The sequence below is a fragment of the Cervus elaphus genome, chromosome 1 (genome assembly GCF_910594005.1).
Source record: "Cervus elaphus chromosome 1, mCerEla1.1, whole genome shotgun sequence".
NCBI lineage: Eukaryota > Metazoa > Chordata > Mammalia > Artiodactyla > Cervidae > Cervus > Cervus elaphus.
The window spans coordinates 61,509,025-61,532,835 of record NC_057815.1 but is presented as its reverse complement, the minus strand read 5'-3'; the positions used below and the strand labels follow the sequence as shown (position 1 = coordinate 61,532,835).

Genomic DNA, 23,811 nt, shown 5'->3' with positions numbered 1-23,811 from the left:
CCCAGTTTCTTTTTTTGAGGTGGGGAGGGCAAGGGAGCCCCAGGAACAAGATCCTAACGGAAGGAGGAGGGTTCTTGGAGTGATGGTGTGTTGCGGGCACAAAAAAGCACACAGCTCAGCAGGGCAGACTTTATTAGTGATATCAGTACAGCAGAGGTGCCCACAGGGCAGAGGGGAGAGGACCCATGCCTGGACCAACCCCCCTCCCTTCTGCCCCAGCAGGATCCTATGAAGATGGGGCCTGGCCTCAACCAGTTCCTCCTGCTCCACCTGAAACGTGGGGATGGAGAGCTGGGGCTGGCCTTGCTTCCTCTTCCTGCTCCTCTTCTCTCAATCCAATATTGTCACTTGCAGAATTAGATCTCCCTTCCCAGCCCCCAGGTGAGGAACCCCAGCTACTGGGGAGGGCAGCTCTTGGGTGGGGGACCTGAAGTCCAATAATAGCCTGCAGGGCCCCTCCCCACCCCACACCCTTGAGTTCCCTGGGGCCCAATGCAAGCAGGTGGAGGGAGCATGGACGGCTTCAGGGGGTGTGGGCCCCCAGCCGTTTAGGCTTGAGGGAGCCCCACAGCGACTGAACGCCCCGGCGGACAGTCCACCCCACACGCCGGGCAACGGACTCGGCTGGGGGCGCTGGGAGGCAGGAGGTGGAGGCTTGGGAGCGGGCGTCCAGACACTTCTGGTAGCGGAGCTGCAGAGGCAGGAGGCGCAGTCACGCCGCAGCCTGCCCCAAGTGGGCTGGGCGCCACCGCTCCACCACCCTCCCCACTTACCATGCACGCAGCCTGCACGGCCTCCGAGAGGCTGGCAGCATTGGGCTCGCACCAGAACATGTGGCAGCAGAAGGAGGCTGGGCCGGCAGCCATGATGAATGCAAACGTGTGGACGTCTCTGCCCACGGCCAGGAAGGACAGGAAGCGCACCCGGCACTCCCCCAGCACTGCCTCCGTCTGCGGGGAGGGGCACCAGTTAGAAAGGGATGGCCGGACCCTCTTCCACTGGGTGCGTCCATCTTCCTGGCGGCCCTTCCCCTCATTGCCGGCCTTCCCCTCCATGGCAGGGCCCTGCCATACCTGCTCCACCCACATCTTTACCTGCTGGTGCAAGATGGTGAGGGTGGCAGGGGCCACGCTGACGTGACTTGGGGTCCACTGCTCACGGCTACTGGAGGACAGGACGGATTCCAGGGCCCCATTTATCACGTCTACCCCTGAAAGATAAGGACATGAACATGGCACTACTAGTGGTGGACAGAGGACACCCCAGCTCTACGCTAGACTGTCCAGCTCTGCCCAGCCAAGCCCGGGGTCTCTGCCCCATCCCCTACTTCACCTGCCCACAGCCCTGGACTAGGTGGCACAGATACCCTTCTTTGGTGCACTCCTCCACGGTTTCAGTGACCTGGCACATTTCTAGTCTTTTCCATCTTGAATCCTAAGCTTGCTTTGCTTCACTGACTCTGTCTCTTCCTCCAGCCTTCTAAGCAGACTGGCCCCCAAAGCTCTATCCTCCCTATACCTTGCTCTCCACATTCACACATTGCAGTGCTTTATACGACTCCTAAATCAGCTCCTATAGGCCAGTTCTCGCCAGTCCTTAAGACCCCAAGATGCAAGCTTTGCTTTTGGCTTTGTTTTATTTTTTTTTTTAAGATTTCCATTTGAGCAATGTTGTCTCAGGTGTTACACCATGTTATGACATTAGTGTGCCCTGTCATACACAATCTCACAACAGATCCCTTTATCACCATTTTACAGCCAAGGAAACTGAAGCTTATATTGAGAAATCAGATAATTGACCTTAGGTCACAACTGAGAAATGAGGATCTGAAGACAGGCAGTCTGATTCCAGAGCCTGGGTTCTTAGCCAGGCCTTTCCCCTGCCCCTTGTCTACAGTCCTAGTCTCAGAACCAGAGGGACTGTCAAAATCTTTCCCCACTCAGTAATTTCTATGATTTATGCAAAAGCCAAGGAATCCAAGGTTCCTGGCTTTTAGATCAATCAACTTGCCCTTGTAACAATGTTTCCGTTACCTCCCAATGTTAACTTCCACTAAACACTTCCACCTATAACATTTCCACCCATGCATCCACACATCCCACTGACGCTGGTACTCAGCAGAGAACCAGGGCAGGAGCACACGGCATGGGGCACAGGTTCTGCTCCCTGCACTGTTCATGAGCTGGCTGTGTCATCTGTGTATGGTTGCAGTGAAGACATTGGAGTGACTGATGCCAATGCAGAAGCACACACGGTGGTCCGCTCTCAGGCCCGCTTGCCTCGTCAGTGCCTCTGGGCTCTCACCAGGAACAGAACACGTGGACCCTTTGAGGGCAGAAAACATGCCTTCCCCCAAAGTCCTCCCTCACCTTGGCCTTGTTCATCTTACCTCTGACTGGATCAAAGCCAAACTTCTCTCCTAGGCATGAAGTCCTCCAAAAACTGGCCTCATCTGACCTGTCAAGCTTCATATTTTACTGCCCCCTGAGCGTCAAATGATTTATGTAGCATTATTAACATCTAATCTTGGCTAATGCCCAGCTAGGCAGATGGGAAATACAAAGTAAAAGAAGAGAATGCCCTCGAGGGACAGACTGTAACTGAGGGAAAGCCTCCCTCCAGAGGGCTCCTCCCCTCTTGACTGTCTGCAAAACTCCCAGTTCTCATGCATCAGGGTTCACGTAGGCCCTCCTGTCTGGGAAGCCTTCCCTGCTGCAGGCAGACAGGGAGCTGCTGAGACAACTCTTGGCACATCTTGTAACTGCTAGGAACTTCTTTACACCAGGCTATGGCCATCTCAAAGACAGAAATCAAGCTTCATTGTTTGTGTCCCCAGTCCTAGCACAGGCCTTATCGACTGAAGGAATTCCAGATGTCTGAGAAAGGCAAATGGGCAAATGTACCCAAACTGGTATAATAACCCAGCAACCCGGAAGCTGTAGAGGGTGATGACACAAGAAGGAGTGGGTGGGTGAGGGCAGCCCGCAGAGGGTTCAGATGTGAATGACACTGATGCCAGTCATATGGAGACCAGACATCAAAGTCAGACTGCCTAATAAGCAGATGGAGCTGTTGGGGTGGCACCTGGCCCCAGAGTAGGGAGGATCACCATGGAGGCAGGGCCAACAGTGGAACTAGGTGACCTGGAAAGAGTCTGTAGTATTTGGTAACAGCTCAGGACTGAAACCTACACCCTGATCCCAGCCCCAAACTCCCAAGCCCCGTTATCCTTGTTCAGTTGCTAAGTCCTTCACTATCTCCCGGAGTTTGCTCAAATTGATGTCCATTGAGTTGGTGATGCTATCCAACCATCTCATCCTCTGTTGCCTCCTTCTCCTGCTGCCCTCAATCTTTCCCAGCATCATGGTCTTTTCTGATGAGTAGGCTCTTTGCTTCATATCTCAACTGTAGCCTTCCAACATACTATATAATTTACTTATTGCCCATCTATTCTGAATAGAATGTCAGCTACTTAAAGGCAGGAATCTTGGTTTAAAAGCAGTTTTGTTCATTAACATATACCAAGAACCTAGACCAGTGCCTGGCACAAATCAAGCACTGGGTAGTCATTTATTGATGGATGGATGATTAACGAGTGAATATTGCAGCTTCAGGAGGGGTCAATGTTAAACTTGCACAGGTTAAAAATGGAGCATAAATAAAGCATGATAAAGTGAGTTTAGGGACTACCGTGTGAAACTCTTGGTTTCTACAGAGCAGACTTACTAAGCTGATGGACAGCAGAGGATCCATCAGGGGCTGCAGACAGTTTCTTTACCGTACTGAGAGGCTACGTGAATGGCAGGTAGATAGGGGAGTGATGCAATAACTGGAAGAGTCATGAACTTGAGGGTGAAAGGGAGGAGGAAGCAGCACAAAGGGGAGGGCGGAGTCACAAGGCCTTCCTGCTCTCCCACGCGCATCTTCTCACCTCCAGCTCCACAGCTGTGGCAGTGCCTCTGAATCCAGTCTACTCCTCTCTGCAAATCCAGGCCTTCCTTCCACCCCAGCTCAATACCCACCCTAAGAAGGGTTCCCTCACTGAATGTAATGGTGCTGATCATCGGTCAGCATGGTGTAAGGGGAAGAGCAGAGAACTGAAGATGACCAGGGTTAGCGTCCTCAGTCCAGCATCTCTTGGGCTCTCACCTGAGCATTCTTTCGTTTGTGTGTTTGTTTATACTTTCACCAAATACTGTTGAGTTCTTCCCGAGTGTCTTTTGGCAGGATACCTGACCATTTCTTGAAGCCATCTCTTTTCCCCTGACCTCACACCTGCTCCTCCCCTGTCCACTAAATGTTGGAGGCACTCACAGCCAGGCCTAGCCTAATATCCCTTCTCACAGTGGCTGCCTGTGTTCCAGGGTCAATCTTCAGACTCATGGCTTTGATTACCTCTCTAACCCAACGATGCCCACATTTGTATCTCTAGCCCAGTCCTCTTCTCTATGAATCCAGCTGCCAATTTGAGTTTGCTACGCACCTTCCCAAAGACACACCAAACTGAGCATGCCTAAAATTGAATTCAAATCTCCAAACCAAAACTGGCCTCTTCCAGTACCTACTACCTTTAGAGAATGGCACCACTATCCAGTTAGTGCCAAAAGCCAGGAAGCCAGGGGTCAACCTTAAGGCCTCTGTCCCTCACCCCACATCCAACCAAGGCATGTTGACTTCAATCATCTAATAACCTTTTGAATCCACACACTCCTCTTCAGCCCCAGTACAGTGCAAGATACTCTCAACACCAGCCACAGCTACTGCAAGGTCCTCCTGAGGCCCCCACATCCGCCTCCACCTGCTGAACATCCTTCTCCATGGTGTCACCAAGGTGCGTGCATGTGTGCTTAGTTGTATCCAACTCTATGACCCCAGGGACTGTAGCCACCAGGCTCCTCAACCCATGGAATTTTCCAGGCCAGAATACTGGAGTGGGTTGCCATTTCCTTCTCCAGGGGATCTTCCCAACCTAGGGATCAAACCTATATCTCCAGCATCTCCCGCCTTGGCTGGAGAGTTCTTTGCCAGCTGAGCCACCAGGGAAGCCCTTACAAAATTAAAATGACTATTCCAAGTGCACTCCAGAAAACTCTCTGATAGCTTCTTAACACTTGAGGATGAAGAACAAATCATAAACATGGCCTATGGGGTCCTGCAGGGTCTGACCGCTGCCGAGCTCCTGGCCTCACCTGGCATCGCTTTTCTCAATGCCTTTGAAACACTAACGTGTCTTTCATGATGGATCTTCACACCCAATCTTCACTCTGCCTGGAATGATCTTTCCCCACTTTATTCCTGTCTCCATCCCATTTGGGCACATTAGATCTTATTTACTTTTTGATCTCAGTTCAAATGTAACTTTCTCAAATCTTTTCTGACTTCCCAGACTAAAGGAAGCTCCTCTGTTACATAGTTCCACAGCATCTTGCTACTTTCTTTCAGCAAAATGACTCAAATTGTAATTATACATTTATTTGTGTGACTGTTTGATTCAATCCTCTTTTTTTCTACCGTAATCTCCTCTAACCTCCATGAAAGCAGGGCTGGGGCCATTGTTCTCTCAGGTAGATGGTAGGCCTCATAGTTATTTGCTAAGTGGATGAACAAGTAAATAACAGGTACTGTGAAAGTACTAGAAATATCAGAGTGAACCTAACAGTCTCTACCCTCAGTTTCCTTAACTATAAAATGGCTATCATCATAATCCAAAACTCAGGACCCTCAAGAACTAAATGACATGTAAGGCAGTACTTTACCAACACAAAGCATGTTGATAAATATGCTCACTGCTTCCTTTCTAGATGATCACAGTCCATAGTTGGTGCTGCAGTACCAAACACAGCTCCTGGCTGCTCCGGCGTTTTAGTCACTGAAGACCTACTTCCCAACCTAACCAAAGCTTTACCAGGGGATTCAAGAATGGGTCTCCCTATATGCCTGGTTCACTGGTTCACACTCAGGGAAGCCAGGACACAGCGTGAAGCTGGGACAGAGGCACAGAAGGTGGGATGCGCTCTGAAGAGCAGGGTGACATCAAGCACGAGGAAGGTCTGGTAAGAGGTACTGGGAGGCGGAGGGTGGGAAGGGCTTTGAGATCAAGGTGGTGGCCCCTGGGTGACAAAGCACACACATACCAACAGGTTTAGCAACAGGCACGTTCCCCAGGTAATAGACTTGGAACTTTTGTACCAATTCATTCTTAGGTGCTGGGAATTCCACTGCAGGAGGAAAGAAGAGGATCAATCACAGGGACAGATCTTGCTTCTCCCAGTCCCCACCACCAGGACATAAGCTGAACACTGACCCAGCCAAGGCCCTACCTCCACCCCTCCCCTGCCTCCCTTTAACCAAAGTCCCTCCACTTATTTGACTCCAAGAATTGAATCTCCACTTTTCTTTTTTCTTTTGGCCACTCTGCATGGCATGAGGGATCTTAGTTCCCTGACCAGGGGTCTCATTCACACCCCCCTCATTACAAGTATTAAGTCTTAACCCCTGGACCACCAGGTTAAGTGCTGAGTCTCCATTTTACTATGGAGACTCTGCCCAGGAACTATTTTTACTCTGCCCAGGAACTTGTGCCTCTTCTTGTGTCCCCCCAACTTTGCCAACAAAACTGAGACAGACGTGGCGGGGTTGTGACACTGACCTTGGAAAGGGACGTCCACAAGTTTCGAGTGGTCCAGGGAGAGTCCGTTTACCAAGCAGCGGGCATTGCGCCTTTCGGCCATGATCTGAGGAAGGGAGGGGATGGGGGAAGGGGGAGGGCGGGTCAGTCAGGGCTTCGTAGCCCCGGAGCCCACCCTCTCCCCACTCAAAGACCCCACCCACGTCCTTGTAGAGCAAAGGTGGCAGCTACTCCAGGGTGCGAAGGGGGCCGTGCCTTAGAGCAGATCTCATGCAGGCTGGTGGCGATGTTCTTGGCGGGTGCCTCACAGCGAAACACGTGGCACTTGAGCATCTGGGTCAGCTTATCGCGAGCTACGTAGGCAAAGTCCCTGTTGGGGTAGGGGCGCCTCAGTGTCTCCCAGTGACTTTCAGTCCAGAGCCTCACTCCCGCCCACCCACGCCCTCTGCATCCATGTGCCCTCGGGTCGCTGTCCTGCGGGCACTGCCCTCTGGCCGGAGGATAGACAAGCGAGCATGCCGAGGTCGGGGAGGGTGGGCGAGCACAGCACGCAGGGAAGGGCGGGGCGGACTAGGGAGACTTGGGCGCTTTGCTGCATCTGGCCCAGGGGTGGGGAGAGGAACAGTCAGGGTAAATTAGGCATAGTACCTCTCTCTGGGTCCGGCAGCACAAGAGAGTCAAACAACAGAGTTAGGGAGGAGAGCCTCGCTCTGACTGCTGGCTGAGCCCCCACCCCGGAGCCCCGGCCCTGCTCCCACCTTCCGCTGTCCCGCCCGACGCCCCACACGCGGATGCTGACGATGGGCTGGGCGTGCAGCAGGGCCTGACTGTGCGGCTCCACCAGCTTCAGCGTCTCATCCTCCAGCTGCAGCAGCAGGTCCTTTCCCTGAAGGCCCAGGAAGCAGATGCTTAGCGGTGCCCCAGCCGGGAAGCTGGCTGATCTTTGCCACTTCCAGCTCGAGGCAGGTGAGCCACTGGTCTGGGGCCCTCGCTTTGGTGTCGGACCAGCTACCCTGCAGGCTTCACTCTAACAAAGCTCACATCTCTCATGTCCAACGTGACTCCTTTTATCAACCCCATCGCTGTTAGATAACCATCTCCCAATCAAGAGTCACACTTCCATCTCACAGACTGTTGCCTGGTGAGTCTACACCTCCCTCCCCAGCCCTGGCAGAGGGGCAGCTTGGTTCTCCCAGCTCTCCCAGTTTCTGCACTTCACCGCCGCCCTGCCACCCTGCCAGCTCACCTCCCCCCAGCCCCCAGACATGGGGTCGTGCAGATTATTTTTGTGGTAGGAGAGCTGACGGATGCAATTGTTGACTGCCACGCTGCTGCGGCCAGGGGCCAGCTCCTCCTCGGTCATCTCCACCCAGCCTAGGGAGCGCACGGCGAAACACTGCCAGACACAAAAGAGGGGTGGGAGATAAAGGGTCTGGTCTAAACCCAGAAGAGCCCCCAGCCAGGACACAGGGCACTCTGCTGAGACCAGAGGAGTTCCCAACTCAGAGCACAGCAGGTGGGAGGACATTAGAGGCTCTACAAACAGGACAGAATGGCAGGAGGGCTGATGGTCTCAGAGGAGACCCCTAGGCAGGAGGCACCTGAGCCCAGCCAGGAAGGACCCCCTGCCAAGCCACAGGGCTGCCTGAGTTATAAACTGAAGTGCCTCCTACTCAGACACAAGGGTCTGTGCTGACACAAGAGCTCAGGGCCTGGGGAGCTGTAAGACCAGAGAGACCCCAGAACCTGACCCGAGGGCTCTCCTGTTCACGGGGGCCCAACTTGGGAAGAGGCATTGCCTTGAACACACCTTGATCCCTGGGTTGGCATTCCGTGGGGGCAGCTTCTCCTCCTCTTGGGGCAATGGCTCCGGGCTGCAGGCAGATGGTAACACTTGGTACAGGCCCCCGAAGAGGGAGCTGTCCCAAGCCCCCTTCCAAGCAGACCCATCCCACTGCCAGCCCACTCACCTGAGGCTCTGAGCTGGGAAAGGCAACATCCCCTCCTCGGGGTCCTTCAGCCCCAAATCCATCGGGGCCTCCTCACTGGGCTCGTCCTGAGGAAGGGGAGAGAGAAATCAGGACCCAAACGATGACCCGTCTCCAGCTCCCCCATCATGAAGGAGGTCCCCTCACTCACTTTCCAAAATTCTCCATCCTCAAAGCGTTCTCCGTGAGTGAAGCCGGTCCAGGTGAGCTAGGAACAGGGATGGGAGCAAGGAGTGGCTGGCTCATCTTGCTCCAGCAGCACCCCCCTCCACCCCAGGTCAGAACCATCAGGCCTGTGGGCTTCACCTGGGACTCCTCTCGGGGGCTGCTCCCCTGTGATGGTGAGGCCCGGCCCGGGGGCTCCCACTGAGTGGTCCCCGTTGGGATGTGCCAGTAGTAGGTCCCTGAGGTGTCCTGGACCCTCATCCATCCAGCCGGCAGGTCGGAATCCGTCTCGAAGGCGTTGGGGTTCCAAAAGGAATCTGCCGGATGGGGGGGGGGGTCTTGGTGAGGGTCTGCCTACCTAACAAGAAAATCGTGGGTGCTATGCCCAGTCCCCTCCTGAGACCCAGTGGTGGAGAAGGGGTGAGGGAAGGGCTCCAGTGCAAGATTCCTGCTTCCACCTAGAGCCTGAAGTCTGGAGTCACAGCATGGGGGGGCCACCAGCAGGGGATGTGACTCAGGTCTCCTCCTGGGCCCTGCTCCTGGCTAATGTGGCCATACAGAGGGAAGGAGGGAGGCGGAGAGAGGGCAAGGAGGTTGAGTGACCCCAAATGACCTGTCATACATATCCATATCTCAAGTGCACACACTTACCAGCGCCTGCACACACATGCACACAGACACACAACATATACAAGCTCTGCTACACACCTGTGTAGCCCCCACAAACACAAGGGTGTGCACACACAGGAGACACCCACACAGATGGCCGGGATTGCGTTCAGGTGCACACACATGTGCAGGGACACACACACACACACACACACACGCCAACTCCATCCACCCACTAATGCAGCCACCATCCACAAAGGCGTGCGCACACACAGATGTATATTCCAGCCCCTGCCACACACGTGTGCAAAGACCACATCCAAGATGCCCCCCAAAACATATGTGGGTACCACACCCACAGTGAATGCACGTTCAGACACGCAACATATGTCAACCTCTGCCACATGTGTGCAGATACCACAGACACCTTGACCCTTGCCACACACACGTGCAGACATTTCATGCACACGTGTACACCACACACCTGTGACATACCCTCCCTGCCCCAAGCAGAGCCACACCATTCCAGCCCCGCAGCCCAGCTCCCGCCTCCACCACGTCCGTGCTCCCGGTCAGCCCCGCCCCACATGGTGCTGTCCCTCACCTGGGCTACTGTCCTGCAGGAGGATTGCCAGGAAAAAGTCCTGGGAGAACATGGCGCTCCTTCCCAGCCCCTCCTGCTCCACCCTGCCTCCTCACAGCCCCTCCAGTCCAGCCAGCTGGGCTCACAGCCTGGTGCTGGGCTGCAGAGAGCAGCTCATCCCGCCCACTTCTCACCAGGGCAGAGCGCCTGCCAGGCAGGATCCTCCCCCACCTGGAGCTCTCCATGGAGGGGCCGGGACCACAAGGGGAGGGAATCCCCTTGGAGTGGGGATGGAGGGTGCGGCTCGTGAGACCCCAGCTGTCCCTGCTCACACCTCTTCTTTCTGATCCTAGATCCCCTCCCCCAATCCTGAATCTCCATCCCACCCCCCCGCAGCAGTCACCTCAGCGCCACAGTCAAGCCCGGCCTTAGGGATGACAGGAGGCTCAACCTCGTGGGAACACCCCGGCCACCTGGGGCCCTGCAAAGCCTAGAGCTCTCTGTGCGAACAGGGTGTGGCTTCCAGGCTCCCAGGGATCCCGCCCCTGCCCAGAATCTGCCAAGCAGTTCAAGTGGGAGAGTGGGCTTCAGGGGCTGGGCCCCAGCAAGCTTGAGGCTGGGCTTGGGGTTTCCCAGAACCAACCCCCCTCACCTGCCAGGGCCCAGCTAGGCTGCAGCGTCTCCTCGGCAACCGCAGCACCAGGACCGGCTGGGAGCGCCCAGACTGCTGACGTGCTTCCCGTTACCAGGGAAACCAGGAATCCTGACTGGTCCAAGAGGCAGCACTGAGGGACAGGCAGTCAGTCCCCAGACCCAGGCTGCTGGGCAACCAGGCGAGGAGGGCTGGAAGTGGGCGTGGCCACACCAAGGTGACTGCGTACCTGATGGGAGAGTCACTCTGGCAAGGCGCCTCACCGCCCTCAGCTTCCAATGAAGTGGCCTCACAGAGGAGGGGCTCTTCTTGCCCATGCAGCCTCCAGGTACCCGTTACTGCCTCCCTCCCCCCAGCCTCCTCTCCCCTCAGGCCCTAGGGAATTAGAATGCCCGCTTTTCCCTGGAGACCCTCCACCATCTTCAGGGCTTTCCCGCCAAACCTTCCAGGAACACCACACCCAGGGCAACTGTGTCCCCCAGAGCCACACCCTTCTTCCTGAAGGGTCTTATACCCCTGAATCTGAGGACCAGGTCACCATCTCCTGACTGAGTCACACACACACCAATCCATCTGCCATCCCTGTCAGTCGGCACCTTCCTGCCTCAAAGAGCTTCATCCTTCCGATCTGTCCTGGAGGGGCCGCTCTCCCCCCGGACCATCTGGGAGGCCCTTCTGGAGCTTGGCACATCTCCCTCTGAGCACAGCCCCACCCCGGTCCTTGCTTCCACAAACACACATTTATTTAGAAATGCACACTTTCACTCCTGCACCAGTTCATTCAGGCGCTCCCCCCACGCACTCAAAGGTTCATGTATCATTCACTCACCCACACAGGCCTCCTTGGCTAAGCCAGATGTAGTCACCTGCTCTCCCTTTCCCCACCCCTACTCACTCCCGAAGTCCAGCTAGGTCACTGCAACAGCCTCCCAAGTTGGCCTCCCTCTTCCTATTTAGCCCTTTCCAATGCACTGAAATGCAGTGGTCATGTATGGATGTGAGAGTTGGACTGTGAAGAAAGCTGAGCGCCGAAAAATTGATGCTTTTGAAATGTGGTGTTGGAGAAGACTCTTGAGAGTCCCTTGGATTGCAAGGAGATCCAACCAGTCCATCCTGAAGGAGATAAGTCCTGGGTGTTCATTGGAAGGACTGATGCTGAAGCTGAAGCTCCAATACTTTGGCCACCTCATGCGAAGAGTTGACTCACCGGAAAAAACCCTGATGCTGGGAGGGATTGTGGGCAGGAGGAGAAGGGGATGACAGAGGATGAGATGGCTGGATGGCATCACCGACTCGATGGGCATGAGTTTGAGTAAACTCTGGGAGTTTGTGATGGACAGGGAGGCCTGGCGTGGTGCGATTCATGGGGTTGCAAAGAGTCGGACACGACTGAGAGACTGAACTGAACTAAACTGAATCTGAACTGCATGCTACAGCCCAAATGATTGTTCCAAAATGCTAACAACCTTCTCCAGTTGAATACTCTAATTGTTTTCTCTTTGCCCCCAGGACAGAACCCAATTCCTCCACCAAGTTTGTAGGACTTTATGAGCCCCTATTTGCCTGCCTCAGCCTTACCTCTGACCACTCCCCACACCCTGGTCTCTCCCCCTGCCTGGGACATGCCCCTTATCCTCTCTGATCCCAGCCTCCATTCCCTCAAACTTCATCTGGCACCACCTACTGGGCATCAGTGTAAAGGTCCCTTCTTAAAACTGACCCACCTCCTGTCTATTACCATGCTCTTCCTGTACCTCCCCAACCCCAGGGCTCAAACTACCTATTTACTTCTGTCAAAATACTAGACTGAGTGCTATGAGGGCAGGAATATCTGTCTTGTAGTATGTATTCTCAGCATTTAGGACAAGACCTGGCACTGAGTATGAACCCAACGCAGGTAGGAAAGTTCATTCATTCATCATTCCCTCATCATTCATCCATCCATCCATTCATTCATATACTTCAGCATTCAATTAACAACCTTGTGGAGATTCTAGGGTGGGAAAGAGAAAATAATGTTTGCTCAGTTCTACCACATTCCTACAGGAGACCAGACTTCCTCTGTGGTCTTCCTGGTCATAGCAACAGTCATAAGAAGAGTAGGCAGTGACGCAGCCTATTCTTAGATTCTCGATCTCCACTGCCTCCAACAGACCTTGATCCTTGCCCATCCTCTCCCACACCAGCTCCCTTGCTGAGGTCACTGCCCACACCCAGCACACTCTTCCCAGCCCTTGAGTAGTTCTGTCCTCCCACTCTCAGAAGGCTCATAGGAGCAACCACCATAGTGACCATCCAGGGACCCCAGAGCAACCAGGATCTCCATTGTTTGGCCCCTGATTGACACCCCCTAAGGCAGAGATTGCAAACAAGCTGCGTGCAGACTGGTGTAAGCCTCAGATAGATTTTGTTTGGCCTGTGTGGTACTTTTTTAAAAAACAAACTTGGTTGCTAACATTTAGAAATTGGGATGTTTCACATCAATATCTAGTTTTCAGTTTCCCTTGAAGAACTGGCTCCACTGAGACGACATTTCCCCACACCTAACCCTATGAGTAACCAGCTGGAGTGGAGTAGCAGCAGTTCCCTATAAAGGGTATCTGGGCAAAGATCACTGACGGTCGCTAACATCCCTCCAAAGACAGGCAATTAGATTTTGTCTTTGGTAGAAGTACTCAATACCACCTGTGAAGTGTCCTTTCAAACAAAATACAAACACAAACAAAAACTCTGAATTTGATGAAGGCTCCAGAACTCACTGCCAGTTTATGGGAAATCCAGGGGAAGTGGAACTTGTTCAAATCCAGAACAGGGAAAACCCAGGGCAACACAACACAGTGGCTTCAATTGAAACAACAAAACTTCGAGCAAAAATAGAAATGGAGGGATAAGGTACAGATCAAAAGAAACTGTGAGACATACCAACCATCAAAAGGTCTGTTCCTATTTGGATACTGATGAAATGAATCAAATTTTAAAAGGGCAGGGAGCACATTCATTAGACAACTGGGAAATGTCAACACTGACTAGATATTCAGTGATATTGAGGAAGTACTGTTAAATTTCTGTGCGCGTGATTTTAGTAGTTTGGATTTTTTTTGACGGGGGTGGGGCGGCGGGCAGGAGCATGCATGTAGGATCTTAGTTCCCAACTAGGGATGGAAACTGTGCCCCCCTGGAATGGAAACACAGAGCCTTAACCACTGCACCACCAGAAGTCCCTGGATTTTTAAAAAGTGTTTCATATTTTAGACATGCACGAGTTGGGAGACTTCTCTGGTGGTCCAGTGGTTAAGAATCCGCCAGCCACTGCAGGGGACACGGGTTCGATCCCTGGTCTGAGAAGATTCCACACACCACAGGGCAACTAGGCCCATGTGCCACAACTACTAAAGCCCGAGCGTCCAAGAGCCCGTGTTCCACAACAAAAGAGGCCACAGCAATGAGAAGACGGAGCACCGTAACAAGACAGTAGCCCCCACTTGCCTCAACTAGAGAACGCCCACCGCAGCAGCTAGGACCAAGTGCAGCCAAAAATCAATCAATCAAGATTTTTTTTTTTTTTTAAAGAAATGCATGAGTGAACATTTACAGATCTATTTGCTTCAAAATAGCCTAGGTTGGGGCCCAGGAGTAGTAGGTGGGGGTATGGATGCAACAAGGGTAGCCATGTGTTGATAATTGTTGAAACCGGGTCATGAGTAATAAGTCAGGTTCATTATTCTGTTATTTTCGTATATGTCTGAAAATGTCCATAGTAAGTTTTTTGAAAGGGGATGGCATGCTGCCCTTCGCTCATCTGAACTGCCTGCTCCCTGCCAAGGTTCTCCAGTCTGGGGTAAGGTGCCTGCTGCCTGGAGTGGGAAGAGTCTTTCCTTACACTACCATCCAGCACAGGCTTGTGGCTGCAGCCCATTATCTCTGCCCTTTGCTCCTCAGCTCTATCTGCATCTCCATGTGACACTAGCAAATGCAGAGACTCAACTTCTTTAAATGGGACCCACTGAAGGATCAATCCTTGGAGTCCTAATATCTATCCCCCCATCCCAACAAAGCATTCTCTTATTCTTCGTTTCCTTTTAGTCAATATCCTCTTCCTGACAAAACATTACTCTTGCAACATCCAGTGTGGTGCTCTGTACATAACACTCCAATCCTTCCAAATAGACCTCTGTGGGGAGCTGCCGCTGTTGAAAACTGCCTGGAGGGCACCTAGGTTTGTCAGGCTGTAGACATCGGTGACAGCATAAGGGCCAAGAGTTCGGGTCTGCACTTAGACCTGGTTTCGATCCCAGTTCTACTGTGACCTCAGACTGTGGGTGACCTTGAAAGTGGAAGTCGCTCGGTCGTGTCCGTCGCTTTGCAACCCATGGACTGTAGCCTGCCAGGCTCCTCTGTCTATGGAATTCTCCAGGCCGTAATACTGGAGTGGGTAGCCATTCCCTTCTCCAGGGAATCTTCCCAACCCAGGGATGGAACCCAGGTCTTCCGCATTGCAGGAGGATTCTTTACCATCTGAACCACCAGGGAAGCCCATGTGTGACCTTGGGAGAGGACTAAATCTCTCCAGGCCCATTTTTTGTCACCTGTACTATGGGCATACTAATGATATCTACCTCCTGTTGGCGTGCAGATTTAATACCATAATACTGAGCAGAGAGCCAGTACTTGGTAAGTGCCTCATAAACAGACCAGTCCATCATTCATCGGGGGTGTGTGACGGAAAGGTCTATCCACTTGTTCAAGCACTCTCAGTATGTAGGGACATTTCTTGCCGGAAAAGCAGGGCATGGCCTGCTGAGGACTGAGGACACGGGCTCGGTGACCCCCACCCAGGCGGACCCCGGCCTCTGTACGGAGGGACCCACCCTCTGCCCTCTCCCCCTCCCACGTTCCCCACGTCAAGCTGCACAAGATACCTGTGTCCTCCGGAGAGCCATAAGAGGGGCTGCCCTGGGATAAGGTGGCCCAGCTCGAGTCCTCGTCGCTGGCTGCGCTGTTCCGCATGCCAAACAGGAGGCTGGCACTCTTGCTGTGCTCTCGGGGGCCGTCTGCCAGGGCCTGGGGCCCAGGGGGCACCTCCGCACTCTCCAGGGGCTCTGGCAGCCCTGGGGGAGAAGATAAGTCCTCCTCCTCTTCCTCCTCCTCTTCCTCATCATCCTCCTCGGCCTCCCCCGCCGCCTTCTCCTCTCCCTCGTCCGGGCCCTGCTCTTGGGTGCTGATGATCAGGCCGGGTCCTCGCGGCCCTCTGTTGGCCGCATTTTGGGCGGAGAGCTCCAGCTCAGAGTACAGGTGCATCAGGCCTTTGGGGCCCAGGGGTGCCATCTCGGGTTCCTGGCTGGCCTCCTCAGCCAGGGTCAAGGTCACATTGCGGTTCTGGTCGCGGTGGGCTGTGGCGGCCCGCCGGAGCTGGTTCTGGCCCTCCTTTAGCCACTTGGCATTGGCGGGGCCCGGCTCAGGCCCACCACCCTCCCCCATGGCGCTGCGCAGATCCTTGGGTCCCACGGCCGTGGCCTGCAGCTTGGCGTTGAGCAGCTGGTTGTGGGCAGCGTGCAGGGGCAGGGGCAGGCTCAGTGCGGGGCCTCCGTGGCTGTTGGCATTAATGGCCGACTGGCTCAGGGATGATGGAACAGACATGGCCTCAGCAGATCCTGCAAGTGGGAAGAGGAGACCACGCTGAGCCTCCAGGTCAGCAGAGCAACACCCCTGCTTCAGCCCCAGGCCTGTGCCCTGCACCTCCTCACCTCCCTGCCCTCAGCAGGCCAGCACATACCACTGTGTCCTGTGAGCTGTCATCCCAGGAGAGTAACTGGGCTCCACCTTGTCCGTCATCCCCACCACACCCACTCCACCACCACCTGCAGCAGCCAGGCCCAGGCCAGGTCCACCCCCTCCCTAAACCCCCAGCCCCGAGCTTCCAGGGCTAGCACAGCCAGCCCCTGCTTTGCCCTCGCTCCCAATGGCAGAGACTCCATAACAATGGCTCTCTGTGCATCCCCACCCCCAACTCATCCAACTGGGGCTTATTGTACCAGGAGTGCGGCTGGTGAGGAGCTAGCTCCTGTGTTCTAGACACTAGACACTGCCTGCTCCCTGCCTCCTGCCACACCGCTACCCACAGCCCCAACACTGTGAGCTCCCCGGGCTCCGTTGCTCTCATCATAAATCACTGGGCCCAAATGGGCCCCAAGTCCACCCCGTACGAGGGACTGGGAAGACAAGAGAGAACGAACTGCAGACCAAGACCCCAAGGGCAAGGTCCTGAGCCCTCAGGTCACAAAACAAGGGCCTCGAGCTCCAATTCATGGCTCCTTCGACCCGTTGAAGCTGCATTTTGGGGACTGTTTCTATAACGTATCTCACCTCGGGTACCAGTTCCTCTGCCAGCACCTATAGTGCTTCTGGGTCACTGCAAGAGCCTTTGATCTGGACCATCAGCCCCTTAGGTCTTTGCCTAAATGTCACCTTTTCAGGGAGGCCTTCCCTGAATACCCTAAAACTGTAGGCCACCATGCCCCCTCCCAGCCGTCCCCAAACTCCCCAGCACCAGTACTGTCTAACAAGCTAATTTATTATTTACTTGGTTTAATGACTGTCTTCTCATGACTCTAATTTGAGTTCCATGGTGGTGAGGAATTTGCCTTTTTTTATTCAATGCAGTATGCCTACAGCTTAGCTCAGTGCTGACACAAAGCAAGAACTCAATAAATACTTGTTGAATCAATGTATGAATCTGCCCTCCCATCTCCTCTGGCCCCATTGAGCATCCCCTCTGCCAGTTTCAGAAAACACACAGTGGTCACGTTACCATGTGTCAGCCACTGCCCACGGTGCCACAACCAAACTCCACTGGCCCTTCTGGTGAGGGGCTCACCTGTTCCTCAGTGACAGTCCACCCCTCCTGGCCCCCTGAACCCCCTCCTGCATCCTCAGAAGCCCTTTGTGGATCACCTTCTCCACCTATCAGGCTTCCCACCCCATCACCCTAATGATTGATCCCACCCTCAGAGCCCCATTCCACCCTCCCTATCTCCCTGACCTTCCACTCGAGGCTTCTCCCTTGCTCTGACCCCCACTATAATGTGCTCACTCCCTGGATGCCCCCCTCACAATTTGTCCTCCCTCACCAAACTACTCAATTTTCTCGCATCCTGACCCTCTTAGATGGCCCCATCACACTCTCCCCCCCTCCCTGATAGCCTCACTCAGAGTTCTCTCTTCCTACCTGACCTCCCCCAACAGGCAGCTGACCCCACTGTTTGCCCCCAATGCATGCCTTCCTCTGTGATTCTCACTGCACAGTTCTTTCTCCTCAATTTCTCACCTGAGAGTTCTCAGCTCCCTGTTCACCCTGAGCTCTTTGTCTCCCTGAACCCACGGCCTCAGTTCTTCCTGCCTCCTTGGCAGAGCCCTCAACCCTGAGCACTGACTGTAGGGGGGTGTTTAGGCTGCCTGGCAAGGCTTGGTCATCTCCTGGGTGCAGTGCCCCGCTTGTGAGGCGGGTGCCATAGCTCACCTCTCCATCATTTCTAGCTCCTCAGACCCTAGCATGATGCCATGCACACATCTGTGAAAGAAATGAGAAATGGTTCCTGTCCACGTGTCTGCCTCCCACTTAACTGACTGCTGGTCTGCTCAGTATGGCTTCCCCTGGGCGATGAAAAATTTCATGGCCACTGGCACCAATGAGAAAAATAAACGGCTCTGCCTCTATCCAGAACTACAGTAATCTTCCAAAAATGGAAACCAGATTGTGTCACCCTCCAGCTCAAAAAATTAGATGGCTCACTGCTGCCTTTAGGATAAAGTCTGCGCTCGTTAGCAGATCACCAAGAGCCTCCTTGAGCCAATCCTTGGGACCCCTCAAACCCCCTCCCCATCCTGCCTCCTCCTCAGCTTATGCCCCAGCCACAGGAAGAATGGTGGACTCTAGAACGTGTCACACCCACCGAACCCGGGCTCTGTTTACACTGATCCCTCGGCTTGGAATCCTGTCTCCCTTTGTGAGGACCTCTGATCAGGTTTCAAAACTGGCTTAGCCAACGCAGCTCCTAAGCAGTAAGTCTTTCCTGGTTGGTCCCCTCTCCCCTCCTCACGTGCCCATTCCCTCCTCTGCATCTCACCATGCCCAGCACCACCGCATTCCAATGGAACATCTGAGACTGTGTCTTACTCAACTTCACACTCCATGACCAAAGAGTGTGTGTCGGGCATCTGCAGGGTGGGCCCCTGGTCAGGATGGAGGGGTAAGAGGAACAAAGAACTAGGTAGCTCAGAACTAACTGGGAATAGATACTGAGACAGGCTTGTGTGGTCACATGGGCCGGGGAAGGAGAATCAGGGAGGGTGCTGGAGAATGCTGAAGGGTCCCTGAGAAGGAAGTAGTATGGGGTCCCAGGCAAGCAAGGTCTGAGATCTAGGGAAAAAGGGGGGAGGTTGGCTTAAACTGACATCCTGGCTCAAAGGCTGTTCCTCTGAGTTTCAGGAGATGAAAGACCCCATGACTGCGCCACGCTCGGAGCATCACAGGGATGACGGGCCCTCCTCTAAAGCAGGAGTGTGTGGAGCCGGGTTTCTCAGCACTCGGCACCGACCTCCTTGGCATCTGGAGGTGTGGTCTAAGAAGGGCACGTGTCCTGTGAGGCTGGGACTCCGAGGAGTCAGGGTGACTTCAGGACAGCCCTGCCCATCTGCTCACGGGGGCAGAAAGCACTGGGGGAGGGAAGCGGGTGTTCTGCTGTGACGGCTGAAGCCTGAGTGCCTGTCCCAAGAAAGCGCCATCACCTTCACTTCATTTCTTAAGGTCAAAGAATGACCAGTTGCTCAGTATCTTCAAGAGGGGGCACAACCCAACCTCTTCCCTCCTACTGGTGCTACTCACACCTGGGACCTCTCCAAGGATGGAAGGAGCCACATGGATTCTGGCTCAAGGCAGGGAGCAGGCAGGCTCCTCAGGGGAGGAAATAAGAGTGGCCACTAAACCTGAACGGGCTGACAGGAGACCACGGGGGTAGGGGGTGAATCCTGCTCAAGGTCAATGGTTTTTTAGCCTGACTGCTTATTGTATGGGTACTACAGGATGCCAAGGTTTACTTTAGCCAAGACATCAGTGAAGACCTGCCTGAGACAAGAACACAGCTCTCCTTGGACCAACCCCTTCACCACCCCTCCCTCTCAGAGGATAACGCCGCCCTCCCCCACTCCTAATTCATTGAGGAAATGGGAGCCATCAGCCAGAGAACATCCTCAGACCCAAAAACGTACTGACTCAGCATCTATTCATTTCTCTCCTTTTCTCCAAAACCAATTGCTTCACCTGTCATTTAAATTCCTTTCATGCCTTTCTAGGAATCTTTTTTTAACCACTGTTGATCCATTTTTTCTTCCATGTAGTCAGTGGTTCCTCAATGAGATCCACTCTCTCCCAACTTAAACACAGAATCTTTCCTGACCTGACACCATGAACTTCGTGAAAGAGCCGTCTTTTCTCACAGTTGCCATTTCCTCACCTGGGTCTCACTCTTCAACTCTTTCCAGTCCTGCTTCCACTCCCAACACACCTCAGTAACAGCTCCTTCCAAGGTCAACATGACCCCAGTGTCATTTACTCCAACAGACACTTGGAGTCCTCATCCTGGTTGTACTTTCAGCAGCATCTGACACCGTGGCCTCTCATCCAGCTTTTGGCCAAGGCTTCCACACACCATATCTCCTGGTTTTCTTCCTACACTCTTGATACTGTCTGATGGTTTCTTACACTCCTTTGCTGGCTCATCTTCCTCTGCTGGAGTTTCTCATGGCTTATTCTCATGCTGTTTTCTCATTCTCACCCAATATTCAATACAAGTATTCATTCATGCCCATAACTTCAGTTGCCCCCTACAAACTGATGATTTCCAAAAGTATACCTCCATTTCGGAACATTCATCTGAGCTCCAGACAGATACATTCAACTTTCTACTCAATATTTCTAGCTGGATGTCTCAAAGGCCTCTCAAACCAACATACTCACTCATGTTTCTCTCCCACACCCTAACTGGTCCTCTTTCAGGATCCTGGCTCATGGAATAACATGACCATCCAACCTGTTCTATAAACCAGAAGTAGGAATTCCATCCTTGACACCACCTTCTCCATCTCTCCCCATATTCAATCTATCCCCAAGTACCGACGATCTTTTATCCAAGAAAAATTTTTGGATTTGATTGACGTTCTACATCTACTATCATCAATAGTCCACACCAAGGACAAAGGCTTTATGATCAAAATTCTTAACATGCCCTAAATTATCCATCTCAGCCTGGCCTCCACCTTCCTTCCACGTTTGGCACTTTGCCATCCAGCATCACTGGTCTTCTTTTGATTCCTTGAAGACATCATGCTCTCTCCTTCCATAAGGTATTTACACACGATTCCCCATCTGCCCAGAACTCCCTTTCCCTACCCTCCCAGCTTAACTCCTACTCACCCTTTACCGCTTAGTTCAAATGTCATGCTCTTAGCCTTCCTCAGTCCTCTCTCGCTACCCTCCAGTACAGTTTAGCTTGTGCTCCTGTGTGTTCTCAAGACACCATTCACCTTTCCCTTCGTGGTATTTATTATATCTGTAATTTTATTCTTATCTGACTTTCCCCTTAGACCATCAGCTCCATGGGAACAAGGGCATAGTGTATTTTGCTCATCATTAATCTTCAGTGCCTAACAATACCTGGTATATACTAGGTGCTCAAAGCACACTTGCTGAATAAATAAATGATTGGATAGATTTTCTTTTAGTAAAGAAAAATTATGTTAGAGTATTAAGGGGAAGTAAGCAAGAGGGTATGTTATCAAGGCAATCAAGGAAAAAAGGGGGTGTGTGGCCTAGATTAAGTTTGGCAGCAGTGGGTGAGATGGAGTGAAATGAATGAATTTGAAAAATACTTAGGTAGGGGATGTGGCAGAACTTGTTGACATAAGATATAGGGTGAGAGACAGAGATTAATCTAGAATGTTGCCCAGGATTCCAGCTTGGGTAGCTGATTGGAAAGTATCCATTTCTGAGAGTTGAAATTTGGAGACTTGAGAGTGAATAAAATATGAGAAGGAAGTGCAGAATGAGAGGAGACAGTCTAGGAAAGAACCAAGAGCGTCACCAGCAACTAAAGAAAGGGGAGGAGGTAGCAAACGAGACTGAGAAGGAGCAGACAAGGCTGCAGGAGAGAAACCCAGAAAATGTTTCAGGAAGAGTCGACCCACACCACTGACACCAAGAAATGGCAAGGAGGTGCAGGAAAAGTGGCCATTAGATTTGGCCACATGGACATCTCCAGTGACCTTGGCTTGAGCAGTTTCCATAGATGCCAGAGACAGAAGATGGAGTGAAGTGGTTTTAAGAATGAATGGGAAGCGAGGAAATAAAGATACCAAAGCGTAGAGGAGGTTCTGGCTTTAAGGAGTGTAGCCAGCTGGGGCTCCGAGGGGCTGGGAAAGCAAGAAACACACAGGCAGGTTCAAAATAGATTGGAAATATCCTCTGAATCGACAATGGGAAAACTGCTTCTAATGAGTGCTCCAGCCAGCGCTAGGCCTCCAGGCTGAGCTGGGGCCAGCCGGCCCCAGGGCACACCCCTCGGTCGCCGAGGGCAACAGAATGCGGCTTGACAGATTTCAGGCCTGGGTCCCTGCAGGAATTCATGCGGCCTGCTGGCCCACCTCGCCCCAGTCCCCTTCCCAGTCCTCGACCACCCCTCCCCCATCCCCTAATTCCCCTCCCCCATCCCCCACCGCCCCCAGCTGTCCGTTCCTTTTTATCGCTCCCTATTCATTCCGGAGGGGCAGCAGGTAAAGGTCGGGGAGGGAACGGCGTGAGGACCTTAGCAGAGTCGGACCTTGGAAGGAGGGGACAGGAGGGCGGTCGGAATACGCGGTGGGAGGGCCGCCCGCAGGGATGGGGCCTGGCCGGGGGGACGCAGGCCGCCGCGAGGTTCGGGCGGCAGGATCCGCGGGCCGCGGGGGACAGGGATCCGACAGCCCAGGTTGGGCGCCGTCAGGGGCAGCTCCTACCTGCGCGGGGAGGCCCCAGGCCCAGGTGGCGGAGGTGGCTCAGGCTGCGGGGCTCGGGCTCGGCGGCAGCTTCTCCATCACAACATCCCCCGCCCAGGAGCGCGCGGGCCGCGGGGCCGCGCCCGGAGCGGCGGAGGCGCGCGCGGGGCAGGGGTGGGGGAGGGGCGCCATCTTGGGCCCCTCGGCGGCCGAGCAGAGGATCCCTCCCTACTGCGCCCTGTGGCCTCGGGGAGCCCCGCGCCCCCAGCCCCCTCGCCGGCCGCCGTCCCTGCGCCCGGGTGGGTCCCCAGGTCCCAGAGGGCGGCCCCAGCATCGGCCGACCCCCGCCCAGCCCGGCACCGCCCTCCGCCAGGGGACCCCGGACTCACCCTGCGCGCCCCGCAGGGCCCTGGCCCCGCACCGCCGCCGGGCGACGCTCAGACGAGGTTGGAGCGGGAGCGGCGGTGGCGGTGCCCGGGCCGCGGCCGCGTGGGGAGGGGCTGGAGGAGGCCGCCTGCTCGGCTCTTGCGGCAACACTCCCTGACGTCCTGGTGGTAAGCGATGAGGACACAGCGTTGGTGATAATAATAGCTCGTATTTATTGACCGCTTTCACGGTGCCAGGCTCTGTGTTAAACCCTTTGTACGCATTCGTGCTCACACCAGCCCTGTGAAGTCGCCGCTCTGATTATCCTCAGTTTGCAGACAAGATGCTGAGGTTCAGAAAGGTAAAGCGACTTGTCTGCGGTCACAGGTAAGTGGGGGAAACAAACTGGAGCCCGGATGTTTCTTCACACCCTACCCCTGCGGCTGGACGTGAGACTGTGACTCCAAGGCCTTGCAGACGTGAAGAACGAATAGCTCCCTGGCAGAAATTCCCAGGAGGGCCAGAAGAAGGGGAGAATGCACATGAGAAGTGTGAAGGAAGGAATGGTGGAGCTCAACACTGCAGACTCCCTGGATAGTGGGGTAGTCCCACTGGTCAGGTCAGTGGCCCAGAGGCCATCAAAGCCAGTGAGAGGGAGTGTCACCATGCAGAAACCCACCCCTGACTCATTCCTCTAAGGCAGAGGTTTAATTTATTGTACCTGCGAACTACTGAGCAACTGACTGAAGATGCCTTTGGGGTGCCTAAAACTAAAAATGTCAAAATCTAAACTCAT

General features: G+C 53.9%; 1 protein-coding gene across 6 annotated transcripts; it reads right to left on the bottom strand.

Moving 5' to 3' along the window:
* Positions 1 to 115: 115 nt before the first annotated feature.
* APBB1 (amyloid beta precursor protein binding family B member 1) lies at positions 116 to 23,215 on the bottom strand. Of its 6 annotated transcripts, none has more exons than XM_043905365.1 (15): positions 23,039 to 23,215; positions 15,545 to 16,276; positions 8,923 to 9,098; positions 8,768 to 8,824; positions 8,599 to 8,684; positions 8,439 to 8,502; positions 7,875 to 8,024; positions 7,387 to 7,514; positions 7,277 to 7,282; positions 6,884 to 6,998; positions 6,650 to 6,734; positions 6,135 to 6,218; positions 1,095 to 1,210; positions 774 to 950; positions 116 to 691 (listed from the first exon to the last, which is right to left on the bottom strand). In XM_043905365.1, exons 2-15 carry the CDS (start codon positions 16,260 to 16,262, stop codon positions 524 to 526), a joined length of 2,130 nt encoding a protein of 709 aa, XP_043761300.1. In that variant the 5' UTR covers positions 16,263 to 16,276; positions 23,039 to 23,215; the 3' UTR covers positions 116 to 523. The 6 variants fall into 6 exon arrangements, with proteins under 6 accessions (XP_043761300.1, XP_043761282.1, XP_043761309.1 ...); XM_043905347.1 differs by lacking the exon at positions 23,039 to 23,215 and adding an exon at positions 22,671 to 22,965; XM_043905374.1 differs by lacking the exon at positions 7,277 to 7,282.
* Between the last annotated feature and the right edge of the window lie 596 nt (positions 23,216 to 23,811).